The 21,905-nt window shown below is 42.6% G+C and overlaps 1 protein-coding gene across 4 annotated transcripts in view; it reads right to left on the bottom strand.

Moving 5' to 3' along the window:
• ZGRF1 (zinc finger GRF-type containing 1) overlaps positions 1-21,905 on the bottom strand; it is a 140,608-nt gene that overhangs the window by 113,979 nt on the left and 4,724 nt on the right. For 3 of the 4 annotated variants that reach the window (XM_075860529.1, XM_075860526.1, XM_075860528.1), the window contains exons 4-6: positions 13,167-13,226; positions 5,950-6,120; positions 4,053-5,616 (exon numbers count right to left, since the gene is read on the bottom strand). In XM_075860529.1, the coding sequence (XP_075716644.1) occupies positions 4,053-5,616; positions 5,950-6,120; positions 13,167-13,226 (1,795 nt within the window). The remainder of the gene's footprint in view (positions 1-4,052; positions 5,617-5,949; positions 6,121-13,166; positions 13,227-21,905) is intronic. The other variant, XM_075860527.1, reaches the window with a different exon arrangement.

Consider the following 21,905-nt stretch of genomic DNA (forward strand, 5'->3'; position numbering starts at 1 on the left):
CACTAAAATTAGAATAGCTACAGTCATGTGAAAAAGTAAGGTCACCCCATTAAAAGTTGTTATTTGTACCTTTTTCAACATATGTAGACATATCAATATTTCATCTACATTCAGACAGTATATAGAAAAGTATAGGTGATGTAATTGAACAAAAAAAAAAAACACAAAGAACTGATTTTGCTATAATAAAAATAATAAAAATAAAAATTACACATTTTCCATTTCCTTATGTAAAAAAAGTAAGTTTTGGGGGGGGAATAGAAAAAAAACAGCAATTTCGCCATACTTTTTTGCGTCTTAATTTTACATAGTTTACCGTGTGGTATAAATAAGATAACTTTATTCAGCGGGTCGTTATGATTGCGGCAATAACAAATTTCTATAGTTTTTTTCATGTTTTATTACTTTTACACAGTAAAAATAATTTGTTTTCAAAATAATTTTTTTTTGTGTTGCCATATTTTAAGAGCTATAACATTTCTTTTTTTCCACCGATGTAGATGTATGAGGGCTTTTGTTTTGCGGGACAACTTGTCGTTTTTATTGGTAACATTTTGGAGTACATACGAAAACAGCAAATCACCGTGCGGGTTAAATATATTTTATTTTAACTTTTTTATTATTCCCACTAGGGGACTTTACTATGTGATCATTTGATCTCTTTTATAATACACTGCAATACTTCTGTATTGCAGTGTATTATTGCCTGTCAGTATAAAACCGACAGGCATCTGTTAGGCCATGCCTTTTGCATAGAAGCCATCGGCACCCTGCGTTCGCTGGTGTGCCGTTGGGGTGAGACAGGGAGCCCCCTATCTCCAAAACCACTTAGATGCCGCGCTTGCTATTGAACACCACATCTAAGGAGTTAAATCTGCAAATTTTGACCCGCCCGCTCGATCAGCGCTGCTTCAAGCCCTTAGCTACCTTCGGTAGTTGAGAACAGGGAGCTTTTACTGCTCCCGGTGGCACGTTTTATTCTAATGCAGCGCCGTGAAAAGGCATAGGCATCAGAATAAAGGCCATTAGTGACTGCCGAGAAAAGGCGTATTGGCGGTCACTAACGGGTTAAATGCAATATACACATTTGAACTCCCAAAAATATTTCTTTAACCCGTTAGTGACGCCCCATAGTGTTTTTACGGCGGCCACTAACAGGCTTTATTCCGATGCAATAGCCTTTTTACGGCGCTGCATCGGAATAAGTAAACAGAGCAGGGAGCCGTCAAATATCCCTGCTCTCAGCTACCAGAGGTAGCTGAGGGCTGGGGCATCCCTGCTCGACCGGGTGAGATCGATATTAGTATCGATCTCACCCGTTTAACCCCTCAGATGCGGCGCTCAATAGCGAGCGCCGCTTCGGAGTGGTTTTAGAGAGTTGGAGGGAGCTCCCTCTCATCCCACTGACACCCGGCGATAAGATCGCCGAGTGTCTGTGTCTCCGATGGCAGCCGGGGACCTAATAAAGGCCCCCAGGTCTGCCTGTAGTGAATGCCTGCTAGATCATGCCAGAGGCATGGCCTAGCAGATGCCTGTCCGTTTTACACGGACAGGCATAATACAGTGCAATACAGAAGTATTGCAGTGTATTATAAATGCGATAGGATAATCGCATAGTGAAGTCCCCTAGTGGGACTAGTAGAAAAGTGAAAAAAAGAGATGAAAAACCCACTTTTCCCCCTTACAAAATTGCTTTATTATTAAAAAAAAAAAAAAAGTAAAAAAGTTACACACATTTGGTATCGCCGCGTCCATAACGACCCCAACTATAAACTTATTACACCATTTAACCCGCAGAGTGAACGTCGTAAAAAATTAAATCAAATGCAAAAATTGCTGTTTTCTTTGTATCCAGCATTAAAAAAAATGTGATAAAAAGTGATCAAAAAGTCGCATCTACTCCAAAACGGCACCGATAAAAACTACAAGTCGTCCCGCAAAAAAAAACAAAAAACCCTCATACAATTGCATCGGCGAAAAAAAAAAAAGAAAAAAAAGTTATGGCTCTCCAAATATGGAGACACAAAAACAAATAATTTTGAAAAAAAAAGTGTTTTCACTGTGTAAAAGCAATCGCAACAACCCACTAAATAAAGTTATTGTGTTATTTATACCACTTGGTAAATGGCGTAAATTTAGGATGCAAAAAAGTGTTGCGAAATTGCAGGTTTTTTCTATTCCCCCCCCCCAAAAAAAGTTAATAAAATTTAATCAATAAATTCTATGTACCCCAAAATGGTGCTATTAAAAATTACAACTTGTCACGCAAAAAACAAGACCTTATACAGCTATGTCGACGCAAAAATAAAAAAGTTATAGCTCTTGGAATGCGACGATGGAAAAAAAAAATGGCTTGGTCATTAAGGTCTAAAATAGGCTGGTTAATTTAACAATGTTTTAGATAATTTTAAGCAAATTTTTAATTCAATTGACTTTAATTAAAAATAGTTTTTACTTTGTAAGATCTTGAAAACATAGAAGCTATAATTTGCCGTCAAAGCGAATTCTGTCAGGTCAGCTGCATTTAGATGTGATCGATATTATCTGGATCCTATGTCAGAGATACGCAGGACCAGCTTCACTGGAGCAGTCAGTCCAGTTGACCTGACGGACTCGGCTTTGACGGCAAGATACAGCTTACAGGATACACCACACATTTATATCCATGCCGCACACACTACTCCCCTCAAGACTAGTGGGAGTGGCTATTATTATTTAACACACCGGAGCACTCTCCTTCAGCAGCATTTTTGACCTGTCTGCGTCCTGCTGGGCTTATACCTGCCCAATTTGTGAGTATGGCCTTTTTTTTGGTTTACTCTTATTCTATGTCCCACTATATTCTGTGGTGAAGCTTACAGGATACATAGAGTAGCTGTATCCTGAAAAGTTAAAACATTTTTTTTAAATTAAAGTCAATTGAAAAGTTGCTTAAAATCAACTAAAACATTTATAAAAAAAATAAAATAAATAAAATTATCTTGAGTTCAAAAGGTGTACAGAGAGTCTTTAAACACTTAATGAGCGGGCCAATTTTTGTTTTTTCAATTTAAGTTTTTTCCCTCCCTGCCTTCCAACCATAACTTTTTTATTTTTCCATCGACGTAGCTATAGGAGGGTTTGTTTTTTTGCAGGACGAATTGTAGTTTTTCATGGCACCATTTAATGTACCATATAATGTACTAAAAAACCGGGGGAAAAATTCTTTGTGGTGTGAAATGGGCAAAAAATTGCAATTCCGCCATTGCTTTTTGGATTCGTTTTTATGGCGTTCACTGTGTGGTAAAAACGGCATGTTACTTTTCTTCCACAGGTTGATACAATTACAGAGAAACCAAATTTTTATATATATTTTTTTGTGTTTTACTCCATATGTAACGCCCAATTAATCCAGATTGCAGCATATTTGAATCAATACCAATATCTATTTTTATAAAACATATCAATCTTTAGTTATCCAATTAACAACGTCAACTATAAAATACCTGGGATGGCATAGAAATTAAGACTATGCTGAAAATGTAGTCTGATCTGCGGACACCATGTTATAGAGCAGGCGGAGCGGAGCAGATTGATATATAATTTTGTGGGAAAATATTCAATAGAACTTACAATTTATTTGTCTAAAATTCTCCGCTTAGCAGTCCAATGGGCAGTTGGACTAAATTATTGACAGCGATCTCTGTTTGCTCTTATACAGGGAAGGCTATCAACCACAGATTAGGACCACCCACTAGACTAAGCCCAGATAGAACAGATGATTAGTTCAATAAATTACAATTTCTACTGAATATTTTCCCACAAAACTATATAATAAATCAGCTCAGCTCCTCCTGCTCTATAACAGAATGTCAACAGATAGGACTGTTTCTTTAGCATGACGGATTCCCCTCCAGTGAGATTTGAGGTCATGTAGTGTCTGTTGCATTTAATACAAATGTCAATAAGTCTTCTAGTATCAGGAAAAATTCGGACTAGAAACATATTGCTGTTGAAAGTAACATCTATAGTTTCGTTTTATTTCTGTCGAATTAAAAATGTGTAATCCTGACCTTGGTCTTCTACCCTCTCCAAGTCGGTCTGTCCATCATTCTTGGGGATGGACATCGCACTGAACACATTCAGACTCTCTAGAGCATTGCTAGGCTCGGTTAAAGATTTCAGTAGGGAAATGCTGCCCCCTGAAGGCCATAGTTCAGGTGAGTTACAATCTTCATTACACCCTTCAACTGAATGGTATATGTTGGCATCTGGCAATAGAGATGGCGATTTGTCCTTCAGGTATCCAAACGAGTCATCCACATATCTAGGTAATGCATTCTGCTTGGATATATCATCTGATTGAAACGCTATTGGCCTAGAAGGTATATGGTCTTCCTTTGCTTTGTTTGGAAATAAAAATTCACCCTTTCCTCCTGTCTGTATAACATTGGCTTCAATCATTACCTCTGCTTTGTTGTCATCGTCCCCAGTTTTATCCATTCTAGATTGGTCCTTCAGCAGTGTTTGTATAGTGGATTTACTTTTGGCTATGCTATATGACAATTCCGATATTGTGGTGATAGCACAATCCGTATAGTTAGTCTCATGATGTAAAGTGTTTTCAGTATGGTCATATTTGAACAATTCTTTAACATATTTTTCTTGACTTTTCGTCTGTAAAAAATCTTGTTTCTCGGCTGTTTCTGGAAAAGGCTGACTCTCTATTGAATCACTATCATCTAATTCTGTAAAATCAAAACTGTCGATTAGATTAAATGTGACCTCAGAGAAAGCTCCATCATTACGTTCATCATCTGTGATAAATTTATTAGCATCAACTTGCTGAGAAACAGACAATATTTCTGGTGTAGGTGAAAGACTATTTGTAGGGCCAGGTTCAGAAATGTGTGAATTCTCTAGCTGCTTGTTTACTATTATACCTGTCTTTTTGTCAAACACCTTTACTTCATCTGGTCTTGTTCCATTATCCAAGATACAATTATTGAAACTGATATCAAGCCTTTTGTCTGGGGTAACGATAACGTGATCATGGACAGTTTGAGAAGTGCTGGAAGCCGGAGGGGTTTCTAAGTAAACATCCCATCGACTCTTGACAGGCTTCGTTCTTACAGGTGATAGCTCATCATTGGGGAGCTTACAAGGTTTTGTGCCTCCCAGTGTACAGGCATTCTTCTGGATTTCCTTATTGCACACAGTAGACACTTCTGCAGGTAAATGATCAGCAACTGATCCCGTTTGACTTGGTAGAGTGTTTAGCAGAGCCAAAATTTGTGCTGTGCTTCGGAGGTTTTGTTTAGTCCTTTCTCCTTCTACGACTCTGCCAACGTTTCCTGATGTAACTGTACACTCTGGAGAAGCTGAAAAGTTACTGTGCAAAATATTTTCTCTAACATCTAGATCTGTTTGGGTCACTATTGCGTGTTTTGAAGAAAAGTTGATTTGCTTAATTGTGTCTGCCTGTTTTCCATAAGGAGCAGCAAAGAGGGGAGAGGTAGCATACAGCTGTGGAGATAGTGAAGAGCAGCCATGTGCCCGATGGGGAGATGAGAGTGTCGGAGTATCCTCTACCTCTAGAGATGGCTTCTTTGTCATTTCACGAGGACCATGAAAGCCCTGAAATAGATATACATGCTTTGCTTTAATACATATAAAAGAGTCTCCAACTCCTACAGTAGATATTTGTATGCTCTTGGCCAAACCATAATATATGCATTAAATAAAAAAAAAAAAAGAGCATCGACAGATGAAAAAATTAAATAAAATACAGGTTAAGCATTCCCTAAACAACAACGTACAACCAGGTCAAGGGATCCATATTTTGTTAGAAAAAAAAGAAAAAGTGTAAAATAAATGAACAAAAACACAACATTTTCACAGCACAAAATCAGACATATCCAAAGGTTAAGCCATAAAGTTCAATCATGAAAAAAGGTTAACAGTTCTCACAGTAAACTTCCTCTTTAAACCAGCTGGAGGCCGCAGACCAATAGGTTTCAGAGAACCCCTGTTGAAATTTTGGACATTTTCAGTCGAGCTCTCTGTGGAGCTAGTGCTATCAGCCACTGCTTCCACTGTGATTAGATAGCGATCACTTTCCAGTTCATCTCCAGGGTAAATCTGTAAGAGAAAAACTAAAATGGAAGCACTTATGATGGGACAATAAGATTTTACATTACTAGCAATTATATTACCAATCTAAACGTAAACAATAATTATTCATTCGAATCATGTCTATGGCATAACACAAGATTTTCTAGATCAGACATGTGTCAGCCCTATGTCATTTATCTTCCAATATAGGAGGCAGTTGGCAGGTGCTCACAACAAAGGCCTCATGCACACGGGCGTGCCCGTAATCATGGCCCGCGAGCCACATTTTCGTGCCGAGCTCCCCTACAGAAGTCTGTGCAGGAGGCCTAAGGCTCCATGCACATGACTGTATTTTCATCAGTAATTTCGGACAGTAATTATGGACCCATTCATTTCTATTGGCCAGGGACACGTTTCAGTATTTTTACTGATGGGTGTCCGTGCTGAAAAAAAATCATAGAACCAGTCCTATTCTTGTATTCCCATGCACACGAACGTGCTTTTGCGCCTGCAATTCCCCCGAAATGAATTGCATCCCAATTCATTCCTATGGGCCCATGCACACGACCGTGGTTTCCACGGTCCGTGCATGGACCAGGAGCCTGGACCGCAGAAAGAACGGACATGTCTTATTACGGCTATGTTCAGCGATCGAGGCTCATAGGAAATAACGGTGCACGGCCCTCGATTTGCGGGCGGCTCGCGGGTGTCGATTTGCGGCCAGCCGACCCGAAAATCACGGCCGTGCACATGGCTATGATCGTGTGCATGAGGCCTAATTACAGCACAGACTCTCCCATAGAAGTCTATGGAAGCTTTCGTAAATACGGACGGCTATGAATGTGCATCCGTAAACCGTCCGTATTTACGGAAGCATTGCTAGGTAACATGTTGATGACATAATTTGCAATCTCCCTCTTTTTTTTACGGATCTGTATATACGGATCAAATATTGACCGTAAATACGGATAAATAACGGCTGCCTACGGATCCGTATTTACGGGCAGTATTTACTGATAGATGAAAATACGGTCGTGTGCATGGAGCCTCATATCCTCTAAGAGTGGAAAAATTTTAAAATAAACAGTTGAAAACAATGATTCACAGGGCCTAAGGCCCCATGCACACGAAAGTGCTTTTGCAGCCACAATTCCCCCAAAAATCCACGGGAGAATTGCGGCCCCATTCATTTCTATGGGGCCATTCACACGACCGTAGTTTTTACGGTCTGACCATGGCCCGGGAGCCCGCACCGCAGAAGACGGCTGTAATAAGACATGTCCGTTCTTTCTGGGCTCATTGAAAATAATGGCCACGGCTGACAGTCCGCTGCCGGCCGACCCGAAAATCACGGCCGTGCACATGGCTACGGTCGTGTGCATGAGGCCTAAGAAGAATAAAAAAAAATTATCCTGAAAATTGGTGCCTTATTAAAAAAATAGTATTGATGGCACATCAATGTCAAACAATGTGGATTTTGCCTAGAATGAAGGGGCCTTTTGGCTTCTCTTTGACACAGCGCTGCTCCCGATCAGGCACTGTGTTTAGTATTACAACAATGCTCAATTAGGGTATGTTCACACAACCTCTTTTCAGATGTAATGGAGGCGTTTTACACCTCGAATTACGCCTGAAAAGACGGCTCCAATACGTCGGCAAACATCTGCCCATTGCTTGCAATGGGTCTGATGATGTTCTGTGCAGACAAGCTGTCATTTTACGCGTCGCTGTCAAAAGAAGGCGCGTAAAATTACGGCCGCGTCAAAGAAGTGCAGGACACTTCTTGGGACGTAATTGGAGCCGTTTTTCATTGACTCCAATGAAAACCAGCTCCAATTACGTCCGTAAAAGACGCCACACAAAATACGTGCACTTGTAAAAACGTCTGAAATTCAGGAGCGGTTTTCACCTGAAAACGGCTCCGTAATTTCAGACGTATTTGGCGTTGTCGTGTGAACATACCCTTAAAGTGAATGCCTTTTTCTACAGAGCGCCGAGTAGGTGAACACCCAAATAAACTATAGTTTTTGACGTAGCGCTGCAACTCCATTGTTAGAATATCATATCAATATGCTTTAACCCTTTCACTGCCGGGGAAATTTTCACATTTTTGAAAGAGAAAACAACCAAAAACATTTTTTGATAAAAAAAAATTCCCCAATAAAATCATAGCATACCTTTATACTAGGGCTAGTCAATTATTACCTAAATCAAAATCACGATTGATTGAACGTGTAACCTCGATTACGATTAATTAATAACTAGGGTTGTCACGATACCAGAATTTGGACTTCGATACCGATACTTTGTGTAGTATTGAGATTTCGATACCAAAACGATACTTTGCCAACAGAAATAAAAAAAAAGTTCTTCCATTTTCTGATTTAAGGAACGAAGTGTGATGAATTTTGAATGTGCCTCACATTAAGGCCTCATTCACACGGCAGGGTTTCCCGGCCGTTCATAAATCGGCCGGCACCCGGCTGCATTAGGAATAATAGACCCCTAATGGGGCTATTCACACGACCGTCAAAAAATAGGACATGCTCTATCTTCGGCCGGGTACCCGGCCGCCCGGCTCACATAGAAGTCTATGGGGCCGGGTAATACACGGCCATCACCGGGATGTGTCCCGAGTGATGGCCGGGTTTTCCGGCGCTTGCGCTCTATCTCCTCCTCCTCACAGCGCAAAGTGCATGTGAGGAGGAGGAGTTGATGCCATTCGGACGAATGGCATCGCTGTACACTGTGTGGCAGGGCCGGGGTGTACAGCAGGTGGAAGGGAGCGCTGCGCTGGCTCCCTTCCCCTGCTTGTTTTAAAAGCGCCCTGGCCCGGCGACACCTTCGATGGCGCCGCTAGCAGCTGCTGCTGCGGCTGCTACTACTGTAGCGACGCCACTATAGCAGAGCAAGGAGGTATCTCCCCGCTCTGCTATGTGCTAGCCGCACTTTAGCTCCTTGAAGGAGCGGAATCCCCGTGTTTTCGGGGATTCCGCTCCTGGACAGAGCGCTTGATGTCTCTGTCCATATTTGGGCAGTGACATCAGGGGAAACTCCTGAAGCGGAATCCCCGAACACATGGGGATTCCCCTTCAGGAGTTGCCGCTGATGTCACTGTCCAGATCTGCCCGGCCCGGCACGGATGCAAAACTTAATGCAAACCGGCCGGGCAAAATGGCCGATTTTACCGGCCGACACTCGGGCTCGGGAACGACCCGGTCCTGTGAATCCCGCCTAATAGTAATTAACCCCATTAAATTCATCACACCTCGTGCATCACAATAAGTGAAAGCAGTTTTTATTTTATTTTTTGACAGCGTACACATCATAAATGATGCAAAAAAAATTGTTGTGCAGGTTGTTACGGCCGCGCCAATACCGAACATGTGTATATTTTATGTATTTGAGACTTATTTTAATGTTTATTGTAAAAAATGTGTATGTGTGTTTTTTTTAATTTAATATTACTTTATGTTTTTTACTTTATTTTTAAACTTTAATGTACTGGCATATATCTATATGCCAGTACATTAGCCTGTGTACGGATAGTACACAGGCAGTTAGGACGAAGTATGCCCTAAGTGGAAATATGGCAAGACAGCCCTGGGGTCCTTCAATGGACCATGGGCTGTCTGCCCATATATGGTATGTCCCTCTATCGCGTCACAGGGATTCCTTCTTGAATGCTGCGTTCAGCTTTGATCGCAGCATTCAGGGGAATAACGGCGGAGATGAGAGGTTTCTCTGATCTCTGACGTTATAGAGAGGGGCTGCGGCCGTGTAAAACAGCCATTGCCCCGCTCCTGACAATAAGTGCGTGTGCGGTCAGCATGAGGTGATGCGGCAGGCGCTGCACAAATGAGCTGCGGTTCAGGCACTGAAGACAGAACATGGGGGTGTTTTGGAGTGCGCCCGCCATGTTCGGTCTTCAGTGCCGCCGCTCATTAATGCAGTGCTGGCCGCATCGCATCATCCTGACGGCGTGCACTTGTCATAGCTCAGGAGCGGGGCAATGGCTGTATTGCACATCCGCAGCCCCGCTCTTGTACATTCATGTGTTACAATGCTAAGCTGTGCGGCCGCACAGCTTAGTATCGATATACATGAAATAACGGTATCGAGCCTTTTTTGTGGGTGCACGATATCGAAACAGTATCGAAGTTTCGATGCATCCCAATGAATGACTTAAGGCCACACACCCTATTTGCATGATACGCCATTGAATTAATATTTATTCACTTGAGCCTGCTGTATACCACTCTATAATATACATAGTGATCACCACACATTATAATGCCCCATAACTGCCCCTACACATTATAATGCCCCTATATTTTCCCTCCACACAGTATAATGCCCCTACAGCTGCCCCTAATAGTGCCTGATAAAAATAATAATATAAATACTCACCTAACCCGTTCCAACCACGAGGAGGAGATCCCTCTGCTCCTCTGGTCTGTGCAGCAAGGCTCAGACAGGCACAATGACATCACTGCCTCACGTCCGGAAATACATAGTGTATGGTAGATCCGAGAACTTACGATCCACTGCTCTACCATTAGATTCAACTGTATCTGTGCCCTGAAGATGTAGATACAGTTTAAATCGGGGAAAAATTGATAAAACCGAAAACCGCAAGATGACGTCGATTAATTGCGCTGAATTTTTAATATTTTTCGATTAATTGTCCAGCCCTACTTTTCTGAAAGTAGACACCTGGCACATTGCAAAAATGCCACCTAGCTCTTTAAATTCATGAGCACCTTCATGCAATTTTACATCTAGTTTTAACGTTTTGTAAAAAAAAAATCTTACAAATTCTAATTTGTGGATAAAAGGATGACTCGGGCAAAGTCTGAAACGCACAACAAATCCGGACAATGAAAGTTTAAGGATGTGCAGAGTTCATACATGCCGTTTATAACCATGTCAATATGAACATATCTTCAAAAAATTCCCACAACTGAAGACGTCACAAATCCCTGTGATCCAGATGCCGGTACACATCGGAATAGACAAATCGCCTAATTAGGCACAGATGGGTAAGTAACTGCTCATCTTCTCACTCCTTTAGTAGACGAGAAAAAAAAAGAAGACCCCCGCAAAAAAAGACAATCAGAGTGCACATATTCTCTCTCATTGGTAAGAAGGTCGATAACATGAAGAAAAGCTCCTGTATTCCCCCTGGGATCAATAGAGAGATGAGAGTAACAGGATGAGATTTATTTTTTTCTCTGCTGCCACTTAGGCCTCGTGCACACTTACGTCACCGTTTTCACGGCCGCTTTTGACGGGTCCGTGAACCCGTTTTAGCGGCCGTGTGGTTTCTGTGTGAACTCCCGTGTGCACTCCGTGTTTCCGTGCGCCGAGCATGGTAGTGTCCAGGGTGCTAAAAGAGTTAATGGGCTGCACTGATCGGTGGTAACTCTTTCAGCACCCTGGACAGTACCATGCTCGGCGCGCGGAAAATAAAATTTTAATGTAATTAATTTTTTTTTAAAAAAAATAAGTTCATACTTACATTCCTCCTGTCCGGCCTCCAGCGATGACGTTCAATCCATGTCGCCGCGGCGGCCAATCGCAGGCTGCCGCGGCGGCCAATCGCAGGCTGCCGCGGCGGCCAATCGCAGGCTGCCGCGGCCTCGGCGCCCAATCGCAGGCTGCCGCGGCCTCGGCGCCCAATCGCAGGCTGCCGCGGCCTCGGCGCCCAATCGCAGGCTGCCGCGGCCTCGGCGCCCAATCGCAGGCTGCCGCGGCCTCGGCGCCCAATCGCAGGCTGCCGCGGCCCCGGCGCCCAATCGCAGGCTGCCGCGGCCCCTGCGCCCAATCCCAGGCTGCCGCGGCCCCTGCGCCCAATCCCAGGCTGCCGCGGCCCCTGCGCCCAATCCCAGGCTGCCGCGGCCCCTGCGCCCAATCCCAGGCTGCCGCGGCCTCTGCGCCCAATCACAGGCTGCCGCGGCCTCTGCGCCCAATCACAGGCTGCCGCGGCCTCTGCGCCCAATCACAGGCTGCCGCGTCACAAAAGAAGGTCGGACTGGAGGAAGAAGAGGGACTCGTCACCAAGACAACGACCGGGTACGTATGAAATGCTTTTTATTTTATTTTTAATCAGCAGCCTCTATTCTCTATCAGTTATTGATAGAGACAAGTGGCTGCCGATTAGTGTAATATTTTTCTAATGTTTTTCTGCCCGCCCGGCGGTTGCTAGGCAACGGCTCCGTCACATAAGGACGGCACACGGATGCCTTCCGTGTGCCTTCAGTTTTTTTGACGGCCCCTTTGACTTGCATGGGCCTCATGGTCACGGAATCCCGGACCAAAGTAGGACATGCTCTACTTTGGATCGGAAAGGAGCAACGGACCGTCAAAAAAACTGAAGTGTGCATGGCCCCATTGAAATGAATGGGTTCAGGGTGCTATCAGTGACAAAAACGGCTAGCCCCCTGAAGGAAAAAACTGAAGTGTGCATGAGGCCTTACAGTCTCCCCTCTCTAAGAGTATGTTGATACATACAGAAAGAAGCGGCTGAAAAAATTACGAGTAAACGCACAATTCTGCCTCACATTCATTTCAATGGGAATCGGACGCTTGTTTTTCCCGCTAGCTGATTTTTTCAGCAAGCGGGAAAAAGAAGCATCCTGCTCGATCTTCGGGCGAACCTCCCATTTAAGTCAATAATTCCGCGGCGGATTTTGTGACGGGAACCGCCACGCAAAATCCGCCGTGTGAACTGACCCTTAAAGTGACACTAAAAAAAGGTAAAGTAAAACTTTTAATTCTGCTCCCAGACTTCAATTGAGTGCTGTGTCCCAAATATTAGATCTAGCTTTGATCCTTGTAATAATTAAAAAAAATACTAAAATTCTGGGCTTAAATGCGTACCAAGATGTAGCCCTTTTATTCTAGTTGCGGCAAGTGATTCAAGTCAGCATATGTCCATGGTAGTGAAAGGGCTAACCGTTAGTAGTCAGAAAAAACCCATAACCCTTTAAAAAATAAATCAGGCGTGTAAAAATCTGGTTGATGGGCTGAAGAGAATACTCAACTTGCTTCTCCATACAATAATTACTCACCATTCCATTTTTTAGGAAGACACTGTCCAAACGCTGTCCTTTGTCACTATATAATACTGCCTATTTGAAGAAAAAGCATTATAAAATATAAAGACTTGAATGTGAAAAAATCATAAGCCATTACCACATACTACATCCATTTTACGGTTAGGCCCCCTTTATTTTACTATAGAATCACTCTACGATCTATCAATAAATTGTCATTGTTTATGCAAGTTTTTCCAGTGAACCCCTAGGGTTCCTTGGAACCTGGTCCGGGGTTCACCAAAACACAGCAGCGGAGATGTCACTTCTACAATAGGGAAGGCAAGCGTATTTCAGCCTGCTCAAAGATGCAGAAAGAGCAGTCGAAGGAATATAAAATGTTTTACCAGCCGCTACAACAAGCTTCTTTAGGGTAGAAATGGAGAAGGGCTTCCCCAGGAATGAAGACATTATTCAGGGGTTCTCCATTTAACCCTTTCAGGACACAGCCTGTTTTGGCCTTCAGGACACAGACGATTTTTTTCAAATCAGACATGTGTCGCTTTATGTGGTAATAACTTTGGAATGCTTTTATCTATCCAAGCAATTCTGAGACTGTTTTCTCACGACATATTGTACTTTATGTTAATGGAAAAATTTGGTCGATAAATTCTGTATTTATTTCTGAAAAACCCCAAAATGTAGAGAAAATTTGCTAAAATTTTGCATTTTTCTAAATTTAAACGTATTTTCTAGTAAAACAGATATTAATACCACACACAATAGTTTAATAGTTTACATTTCCCATATGTCTACTTTATATTTGCATCGTTTTTTGAACAGCCCTTTATTTTTCTAGGACCTTACAAGGCTTAGAACTTTAGAAGCAATTTCTCATATTTTAAAGAAAATTTCCAAAGGACATTTTTTTCAGGGACCAGTTCAGTTCTGAAGTGGCTTTGAGGGCCTTATATATTAGAAACTTTCCATAAATCACCCCATTTTGAAAACTGTACCCCTCTAAGTATTCAAATCCGCATTCATAAAGTGTTTTAACCGTCCAGGCGTTTCACAGGAAATAAAGCAAAGTAGAGGTGAAATTTGCAAATTTATTTTTTTTGGCCAAAATTCATTTATAATAATAAAAAAAATGCAACTCAATATTTTATTGCCCAGATTCTGTAGATTTTAGAAATATCCCACATGTGGTCCTAGTGCACTAATGGACTGAAACACAGGCCTCAGAAGCAAAGGAGCACCTAGTGGATTTGGGGCCTCCTTTTTTTATTTATTATATATTTTAGGTACCATGTCAGGCTTGAAGAGGTCTTGTGGTGCCAAAACAGTGTAAACTCCCCAAAAGTGACCCCATTTTGGAAACTACACGTCTCAAGGAATTTATCTGGGGGTTTAGTTAGAATTTTGACGACAGGTTTTTCGCTAAATATATTGGAATTAGGCCGTGAAAAAGAAAAGACTTAGACATTTAAATTTTTAAGGAATAAAGGAAAAAACAACTACAACATTTGTAAAGCAATTTCTCCTGATTACGGCAATACCCCATATGAGGTAATAAACTGCTGATTGAAGCCATGGCAGGGCTCAGAAGGGAAGGAGCGCCATTTGGATTTTGGAGCACGGATTTTGCTGGAATGGTTTTCGGTGCCATGTTGCGTATGCAACACCCTGGAGAAAACCAAAACAGTGGAAACACCCGAAAAGTGACCCCATTTTGGAAACAACGCTATTCAAGGAATTTTTCTAGGGGTATAGTGAGCATTTAGACCCCAGAGGTCTTTTGCAGAATTTTATTAAAATTAGGCTGCGAAAATGAATATCAAAAATTTTTCCACTAACATGTTGCATTTTTTCATATTCACAAGGGATAAAAGACAAAAAGCACCCCAACTTCTGAGTACAGAAATACCACACATTTTTTCATTAGAAATGAATTAACCCTTTCAGGACGGATCCATTATTTGTTTTCTTATTTTAGTTTTTTACTCCCCGCATTCCAAGAGCCATAACATTTTTCTTTTTCCGTCGATAGAGTGGCGTGAGGGCTTATTTATTGCGGGAGGAGTTGTAGTTTCTATTGACATCATTTAGGGTATGTTCACACGGCAGCGTCCGTTACGGCTGAAATTACGGTGCTGTTTTCAGGAGAAAACAGCACCGGAATTTCAGCCGTAATGGCATGTGCAGGCGTCTTTCGCTGCGTCCATTACGGACGTAATTGGAGCTGTTTTTCCATGGAGTCCTTGGAAAACGGCTCCATTTACGTCTGAAGAAGTGACAGGCACTTCTTTGACTCGGGCGTCTTTTACGCGCCGCCTTTTGACAGCGGCGCGTAAAAAAAATGACCGTCGGCACAGAACATCGTAAGACCCATTCAAATGAATGGGCAGATGTTTGCCGACGCTTTTGAGCCGCATTTTCGGACGTAATTCGGGGCTAAAACGCCCGAATTACGTCCGTAAATAGTGTGTGTGAACCCAGCCTTAAAGTGCCATAAAATGTACTGGGAAACTGCAAAAAAATTATTTGCGGGCTGAAATTGGAAAAAACAGCGATTCCTAAATTTTTTGGGGGTTTCGTTTTTACGGCTTTTCGCCGTGCGGTAAAAATGAAAGCTTGACTTTATTCAATAAAATTACGGTGATACCAAATTTATATAGTTTTTTTATGCTGCCGATATGCTTCAGACCCCCTAAAATGCAGCGATCGCAATTGGTCGCCGTATTTAAGGGGTTAATTTACTAAATCAGCGGCGATTGTCCGCTGACCGGCAAGACTGGAGTGTCAGCTGACCTCCCGGTTCCCAGACACACACACACACACATAGATATACATACATATATATCTATCTCCATAAGGCTCTGTTAATATTCGCGTCATAGCGACTATGGCTGATCTGTTACAATGAGTTTTTGTAATTGACCATGATGGATCCTATTGACTTATAAGAGGTCTCTTTGGTTTGCAAATGCGGTAATTCTTTTTTTACTCAACAAATTAGTGCATGATGGTTTGCTATACTGGCCAAAAAAAGGCAACAACAACCGGATGAAAAAGAACACAAAAGTGTGATCAGAGCTAAATGCAAACAGAACAGTGGTCTCAGTCGCTGCGCCCACGTGATAACAGCTCTGCACATTTACATGTACAAGTAGACCATACTTATACATCAGCAGACTACAAACTGCTATTTAGGCCCTATTCACACGACAGGGTTTCCCAGCCGTGTGACGGCTGTTCAAAAAACGTCCGTCACACGGCCGCAGTAGGAACAATAGACCCCAAATGGGGCTATTCACACGACCGATTTTTTGACGGCCCGGGAAACCCGGCCGTCAAAAAATGGGACATGCCCTATTTTCAGTAGTTTACCCGGTCGCCCGGCACTACCTACAGGGGGCAGTGTGTGGCAAAAAAAAATGTACAAATGAAATTCATCAGATTTTAAAGTGGACAGGCAAAAAAACAGATGCATAACGAGTCAAAATCGGCAACACGGCCCGGAACGGAATCGGAACGGATGCAAAACGGCCGGGAAAACGGTCCAAAACGGCCATTTTTATCGGCTGACACGCGGACCTGGACGTGTGAATAGAGCCTAAGCCCTTATTCACACGACCGGGTTTCCCGGCCGGGTGACGGCCGTTCATAAATCGGCCGTCACCCGGCTGCATTAGGAACAATAGACCGGTAATGCCACACAGCCCCCCCTGTAGGCAATGCCACACAGCCCCTCCTGTAGGCAATGCCACACAGCCCCCCTGCAGGCAATGCCACACAGCCCCCCTGCAGGCAATGCCACACAGCCCCCCTGCAGGCAATGCCACACAGCCCCCCTGCAGGCAGTGCCACACAGCCCCCCTGTAGGTAGTGCTACACAGCTCCCTGTAGGTAGTGCTACACAGACCCCTTGTACATAGTCACCGCCCCATAGTTGGCACCCCCACCCCCTACTTTCCTGTAGGGGACGGCTCCAGGAGAAGTCCCTCACTTCACTGTCCATATATAGACTGTGAAGTGAGGGACTTCTTCTTGATCGGAATCCCCGGCCATAGCGGTGGGGATTCCGCTTCAGAAGTCCCTGACGTCACTGTGTCCATACCATATATGGACAGTGAAGGCAGGGACTTCTCCTGGAGCGGAATCCGCGGCCACATCGCCGGGTATTGCGCTTCAGAAGTCCCTGACGTCATGGTGTCCATATATGGACACAGTGAAGTCAGGGACTTCTGCTGGAGCGGAATCCCCAATCCCAGGCCACAGCCGGGGATTGGGGATTCCGCTCCAACAGGGAGCAAAAAAAATACCCTCCTCCTCACATGCACTTCGCACTGTGAGGAGGAGAAAGAGGGAGAGAGCGAGCGACGGAAGACACGGCCGTCACTTGGAGCACATTCAAGTGATGGCCGTGTATCACCCGGCCCCATAGACTTCTATGGGAGCCGGGCGAACGGCCGAAAATAGGGCACGTCCCATTTTTTGACGGCCAGGTTTCCCGGGCCGTCCAAAAACCTGGTCGCGTGAATAGCCCCACTAGGGGTCTATTGTTCCTACTGCAGCCGTGTGACGGCCGTTTTTTGAAACCCTGACGTGTGTATAAGGGCTTAAAGTAATGTACAGTCAGACTATAGTGTTAAATAGACTGTAACCCGTGGGGGATTTTAAATTTCCATCTAGCTGTACCTGTAATCTGGATCACTACTGATGGAAACAGCAGTCATTTTGTTAATATTATATGCAAAAGGGGTTTTCAAGCATTAACATTGATGGCGTATCATAAGGATATGCGATCAATATCTAATCAATGGAAGTCTCACCCCTGGGTCCCTCACTGATCCTTAGAATGAAGGCAAAGCGCAGTGGTCCCCTTCACCTGTGAATTATACCACTGTTCACTTTTCTGCACGTTGTCAGAAAGTAAATACAGCATATTTGTTCTTAGGATCATTGGGGAAACCCATTTAAAAAGGGAATGTATCATCAGAAAATGACATTATTTATTAGAACATACTCCCTGATCTCTGTTAGAGTGGATTGCACTCCAAGACATCATGGAGACTGTAAATAAAGACATACAAATAAATAACTGTTGGGCCAACAGCTATTTCTCCTGACTCCACCATAAACATGCACACTTAGCAGAGGATGAATGTTTACTACAATGAAGAGAGGGGAACAAAGGATCGGGCATGTTTTAAAACCGGGAGACTTTTTTTTTTTTTTTTTTCAATCAATTTGTAATTTTTATTGAAAACATTTCTTAACTCCTTAACCCCTTCCCTCTTTGGCCACTTTTGACCTTCCTGACAGAGCCTCATTTTTCAAATCTGACATATTTCACTTTATGTGGCAATAACTTCAGAATGCTTTTACCTATCCAAGCGATTCTGAAATTGTTTTCTCGTGACACATTGGACTTTATGTTACTGGCAAAATTTGCTCGATACATTCAGTATTTAATTGTGAAAATTAGCATTTTTCTAAATTTAAATGCATCTGCTTGTAAGACAGATCGTAATACCACACAAAATTGTTGCTAATTAACAACCCCATCTGTCTACTTTAGATTGGCATCGTTTTTTGAACATCCTTTTAGTTTTCTAGGATATTACAAGGCTTAGAAATTTAGCAGCAATTTCTCACATTTTCAAGAAAATTTCAAAAGGCTATTTTTTCAGGGACCAGTTCAGCTCTGAAGTGGCTTTGAGGGCCTTATATATTAGAAAGTCCCCATGAATCACCCCATTTTAAAAACTGCACCCCTCAAAGTATTCAAAACAACATTTAGAAAGTTTCTTAACACTTTAGACGTTTCACAGGAATTAAAGCAAAGTAGAGGCGAAATTTTCAAATTACATTTTTTTTTGCAGAAATTCATTTTTAATCTATATTTTTTGTAACACAAAGTTTTACCAGAGAAATACAACTCAATATCTATTGCCCAGATTCTGCAGTTTTTAGAAATATCCCACATGTGGTCCGTGTGCTAATGGACTGAAGCACAGGCCTCAGAATCAAAAGGAGCACCTAGAGGATTTTGGGGCCTCCTTTTTATTAGAAAATATTTTAGGCACCATGTCAGGTTTGAAGAGGTCTTGCGGTTCCAAAACAGTGGAAATCCCCCAAAAGTGACCCCATTTTGGATACTACACCGCTTAAGGAAATTATCTAGGGGCATAGTGAGTATTTTGCAGAAATTATTGGAAGTAGGCCGTGAATATGAAAATCTACATTCTTTCAAAGAAAATGTAGGTTTAGCCAATTTTTTCTAATTTCCAAAAGGACTAAAGGAGAAAAAGCACCGCAACTTTGTAAAGCAATTTCTCCCGAGTAAAACAGTACCCCACATGTGGTCATAAACGGTTTGGACACACAGCAGGGCTTAGAATGGAAAGAGTGCCATTTGGCTTTTGGAGCTCAAATTTAGCAGGAATGGTTTGCGGCGGCCATGTCACATTTGCAAAGCCCCTGAGAGACCAAAACAGTGAAAACGCCAAAAAAGGGACTCCATTTAGGAAAATACACCCCTTGAAGAATCCATCTAGGGGTGCAGTGAGCATTTTGACCCCACAGGTGTTTCATAGATTTTATTAGAATTGGGCAGTGAAAATAAAAAAAATCCTTTTTCTTCAATAAGACGTAGTTTTAGCTCAAAATGTTTAATTTTGTCAACAAATAAAGGAAAAAAAGAACCCCCAACACTTGTAAAGCAATTTATCCCGAGTACGGCAATACTCCACACGTGGTCATAAACTGCTGTTTGGGCACAATATAGGGCTCAGAAGGGAAGGAGTGAGATTTGCTTTTGGAGTACAGATATTGCTGCATTTGGTTTCTGGGCACTATGTCGCATTTGCAAAGTCCCTGTGGGACCAAAACAGTGGATCCCCCCTGAGAAGTGACCCCATTTTGGAAACAACACCCCTGAAAATTTGATTTTTTCCATAGATATGCCAACATGTGGTGCCCAGCTTATGCCACCATAACAAGACAGCTCTCTAATTATTATGCTGTGTTTCCCGGTTTTAGAATCACCCAACATGGGGCCCTAATCTTTTACCTGGACATTGGACCAGGCTCAGGAGTGAAAGAGTACCATGTAAAATTGAGGCCTAATTTGGCGACTTACACAGTTTTGGTTCACAATTGCAGAGGCTCTGATGTGAAATAATGAAAGAAACACCTGAGAAGTGACCCCATTTTGGAAACTGCACCCCTCAAGGCATTTATTAAGGGGTGTAGTGAGCATTTTCACCCCACAGGTCTTTTCCATAAATTATTGCGCTGTGGAAGGTCCAAAGTAAAAATAAATTTTTTTCCCTATATGTGCCATTTCAGTGGAAAATATATCGTAACCAGCTTGTGCCACTGGACACACACACACCAAAAATTGGTAAAAGGGTTCTCCCGGGTATGGCGATGCCATATATGTGGAAGTAAACTGCTGTTTGGGCACACTGTAGGGCTCAGAAGGAAGGGAGCGCCATTTGGCTTTTGGAGAGTGGATTTTGCTTGGTAGATTTGTTTGGAGTTTTACTGGTATTTCAGTTTATAATGTGGGGGTACATGTAAGCTGGGCATAGTACATCAGGAGCATAGTCAGGTGGTATAATAAGGTAAAAAAAAAATAAAAAAATCCATAGATGTGTGTCACGCCGGTGTCGCACTGATAAATGTCCTTCCTTATCCTCCTTTTGGTCCACAATCCGCACATTTGCAGTTTGGGGAATTTTGCTGGGAAGTGTTGTCCTGGTATAATACGGGCGTCCTCGCTTCCAGCAGATATGTTTGGGCTCTACACTTCCTGGTTTCCTAATTTTAGTGCCTTGATAATTCGCCTCTTGAAACAGAAGAAATGTTCCCCACGGGCCTGCACAACTGCATATTTTTCTTTCCTGACTTATTGGAGCCTTAACTTATTTTATTTTTTCACAGACGTAGTGGTATGAGGGCTGTTTTTTTGCGGAACGAGCTGTAGTTATTATTGGTACCATTTTGGGGTACATGCGACCCCATATGTGGTTGTAAACTGCTATTTGGATACATGACAAGGGTCTAAAGGGGAAAAGCGCAGTTTAGTTTTTGGAGTGGAAATTTTACCAAATTGTTTTTTGGCGCTATTTTGCATTGCGCTGAGGTACCAGTACAGTGAAAACCCCTGAGAAGTTACCCCATTTAGGAAACTAAACCCTTCAAGGAATTCATCTAGAATTGTAGTGAGCATTTTGACCCCAAAGTTTTTGCAGAAATTAGTACACAGTAGATATTGCCGATTGACATTTTCCACAGATATGCTATTTCAGTGCCCAATGTGTTGTGCTCAGATTGTGCCACTTTAGACACACCCCATAAATTGTTAAGCGGGTTCGCCAGAGTACAGTAATACCCCATATGTGGTCATAAACCGCTGTTTGGGCACACTGCCAGGCCCAGAAGGAGCGCCATTTGGCTTTTGGAGTGCAGATTCTGCTTGGTAGTAGTTTTGTTTAGTGTTTTACTGGTGTTTCTGTTTATAATGTGGGGGTATATGTAATCTGGGCGGAGTGCATCAGGGTATATGTAAACTGGGCGGAGTGCATCAGGGTATATGTAAGCTGGGCGGAGTACATCGGGGTATATGTAAGCTGTGCGGAGTACATGAGGGTATATGTAAGCTGTGCGGAGTGCATCAAGTCATAATAAGATGATTTATTAATGGGGTAAATGAATAATAAAATTAATTATCCGTGGATAGTGACGTACGCTTTGAACCAATCC

This window comes from Rhinoderma darwinii, chromosome 1, assembly GCF_050947455.1.
Source record: "Rhinoderma darwinii isolate aRhiDar2 chromosome 1, aRhiDar2.hap1, whole genome shotgun sequence".
NCBI classification, from domain to species: Eukaryota; Metazoa; Chordata; class Amphibia; order Anura; family Rhinodermatidae; genus Rhinoderma; species Rhinoderma darwinii.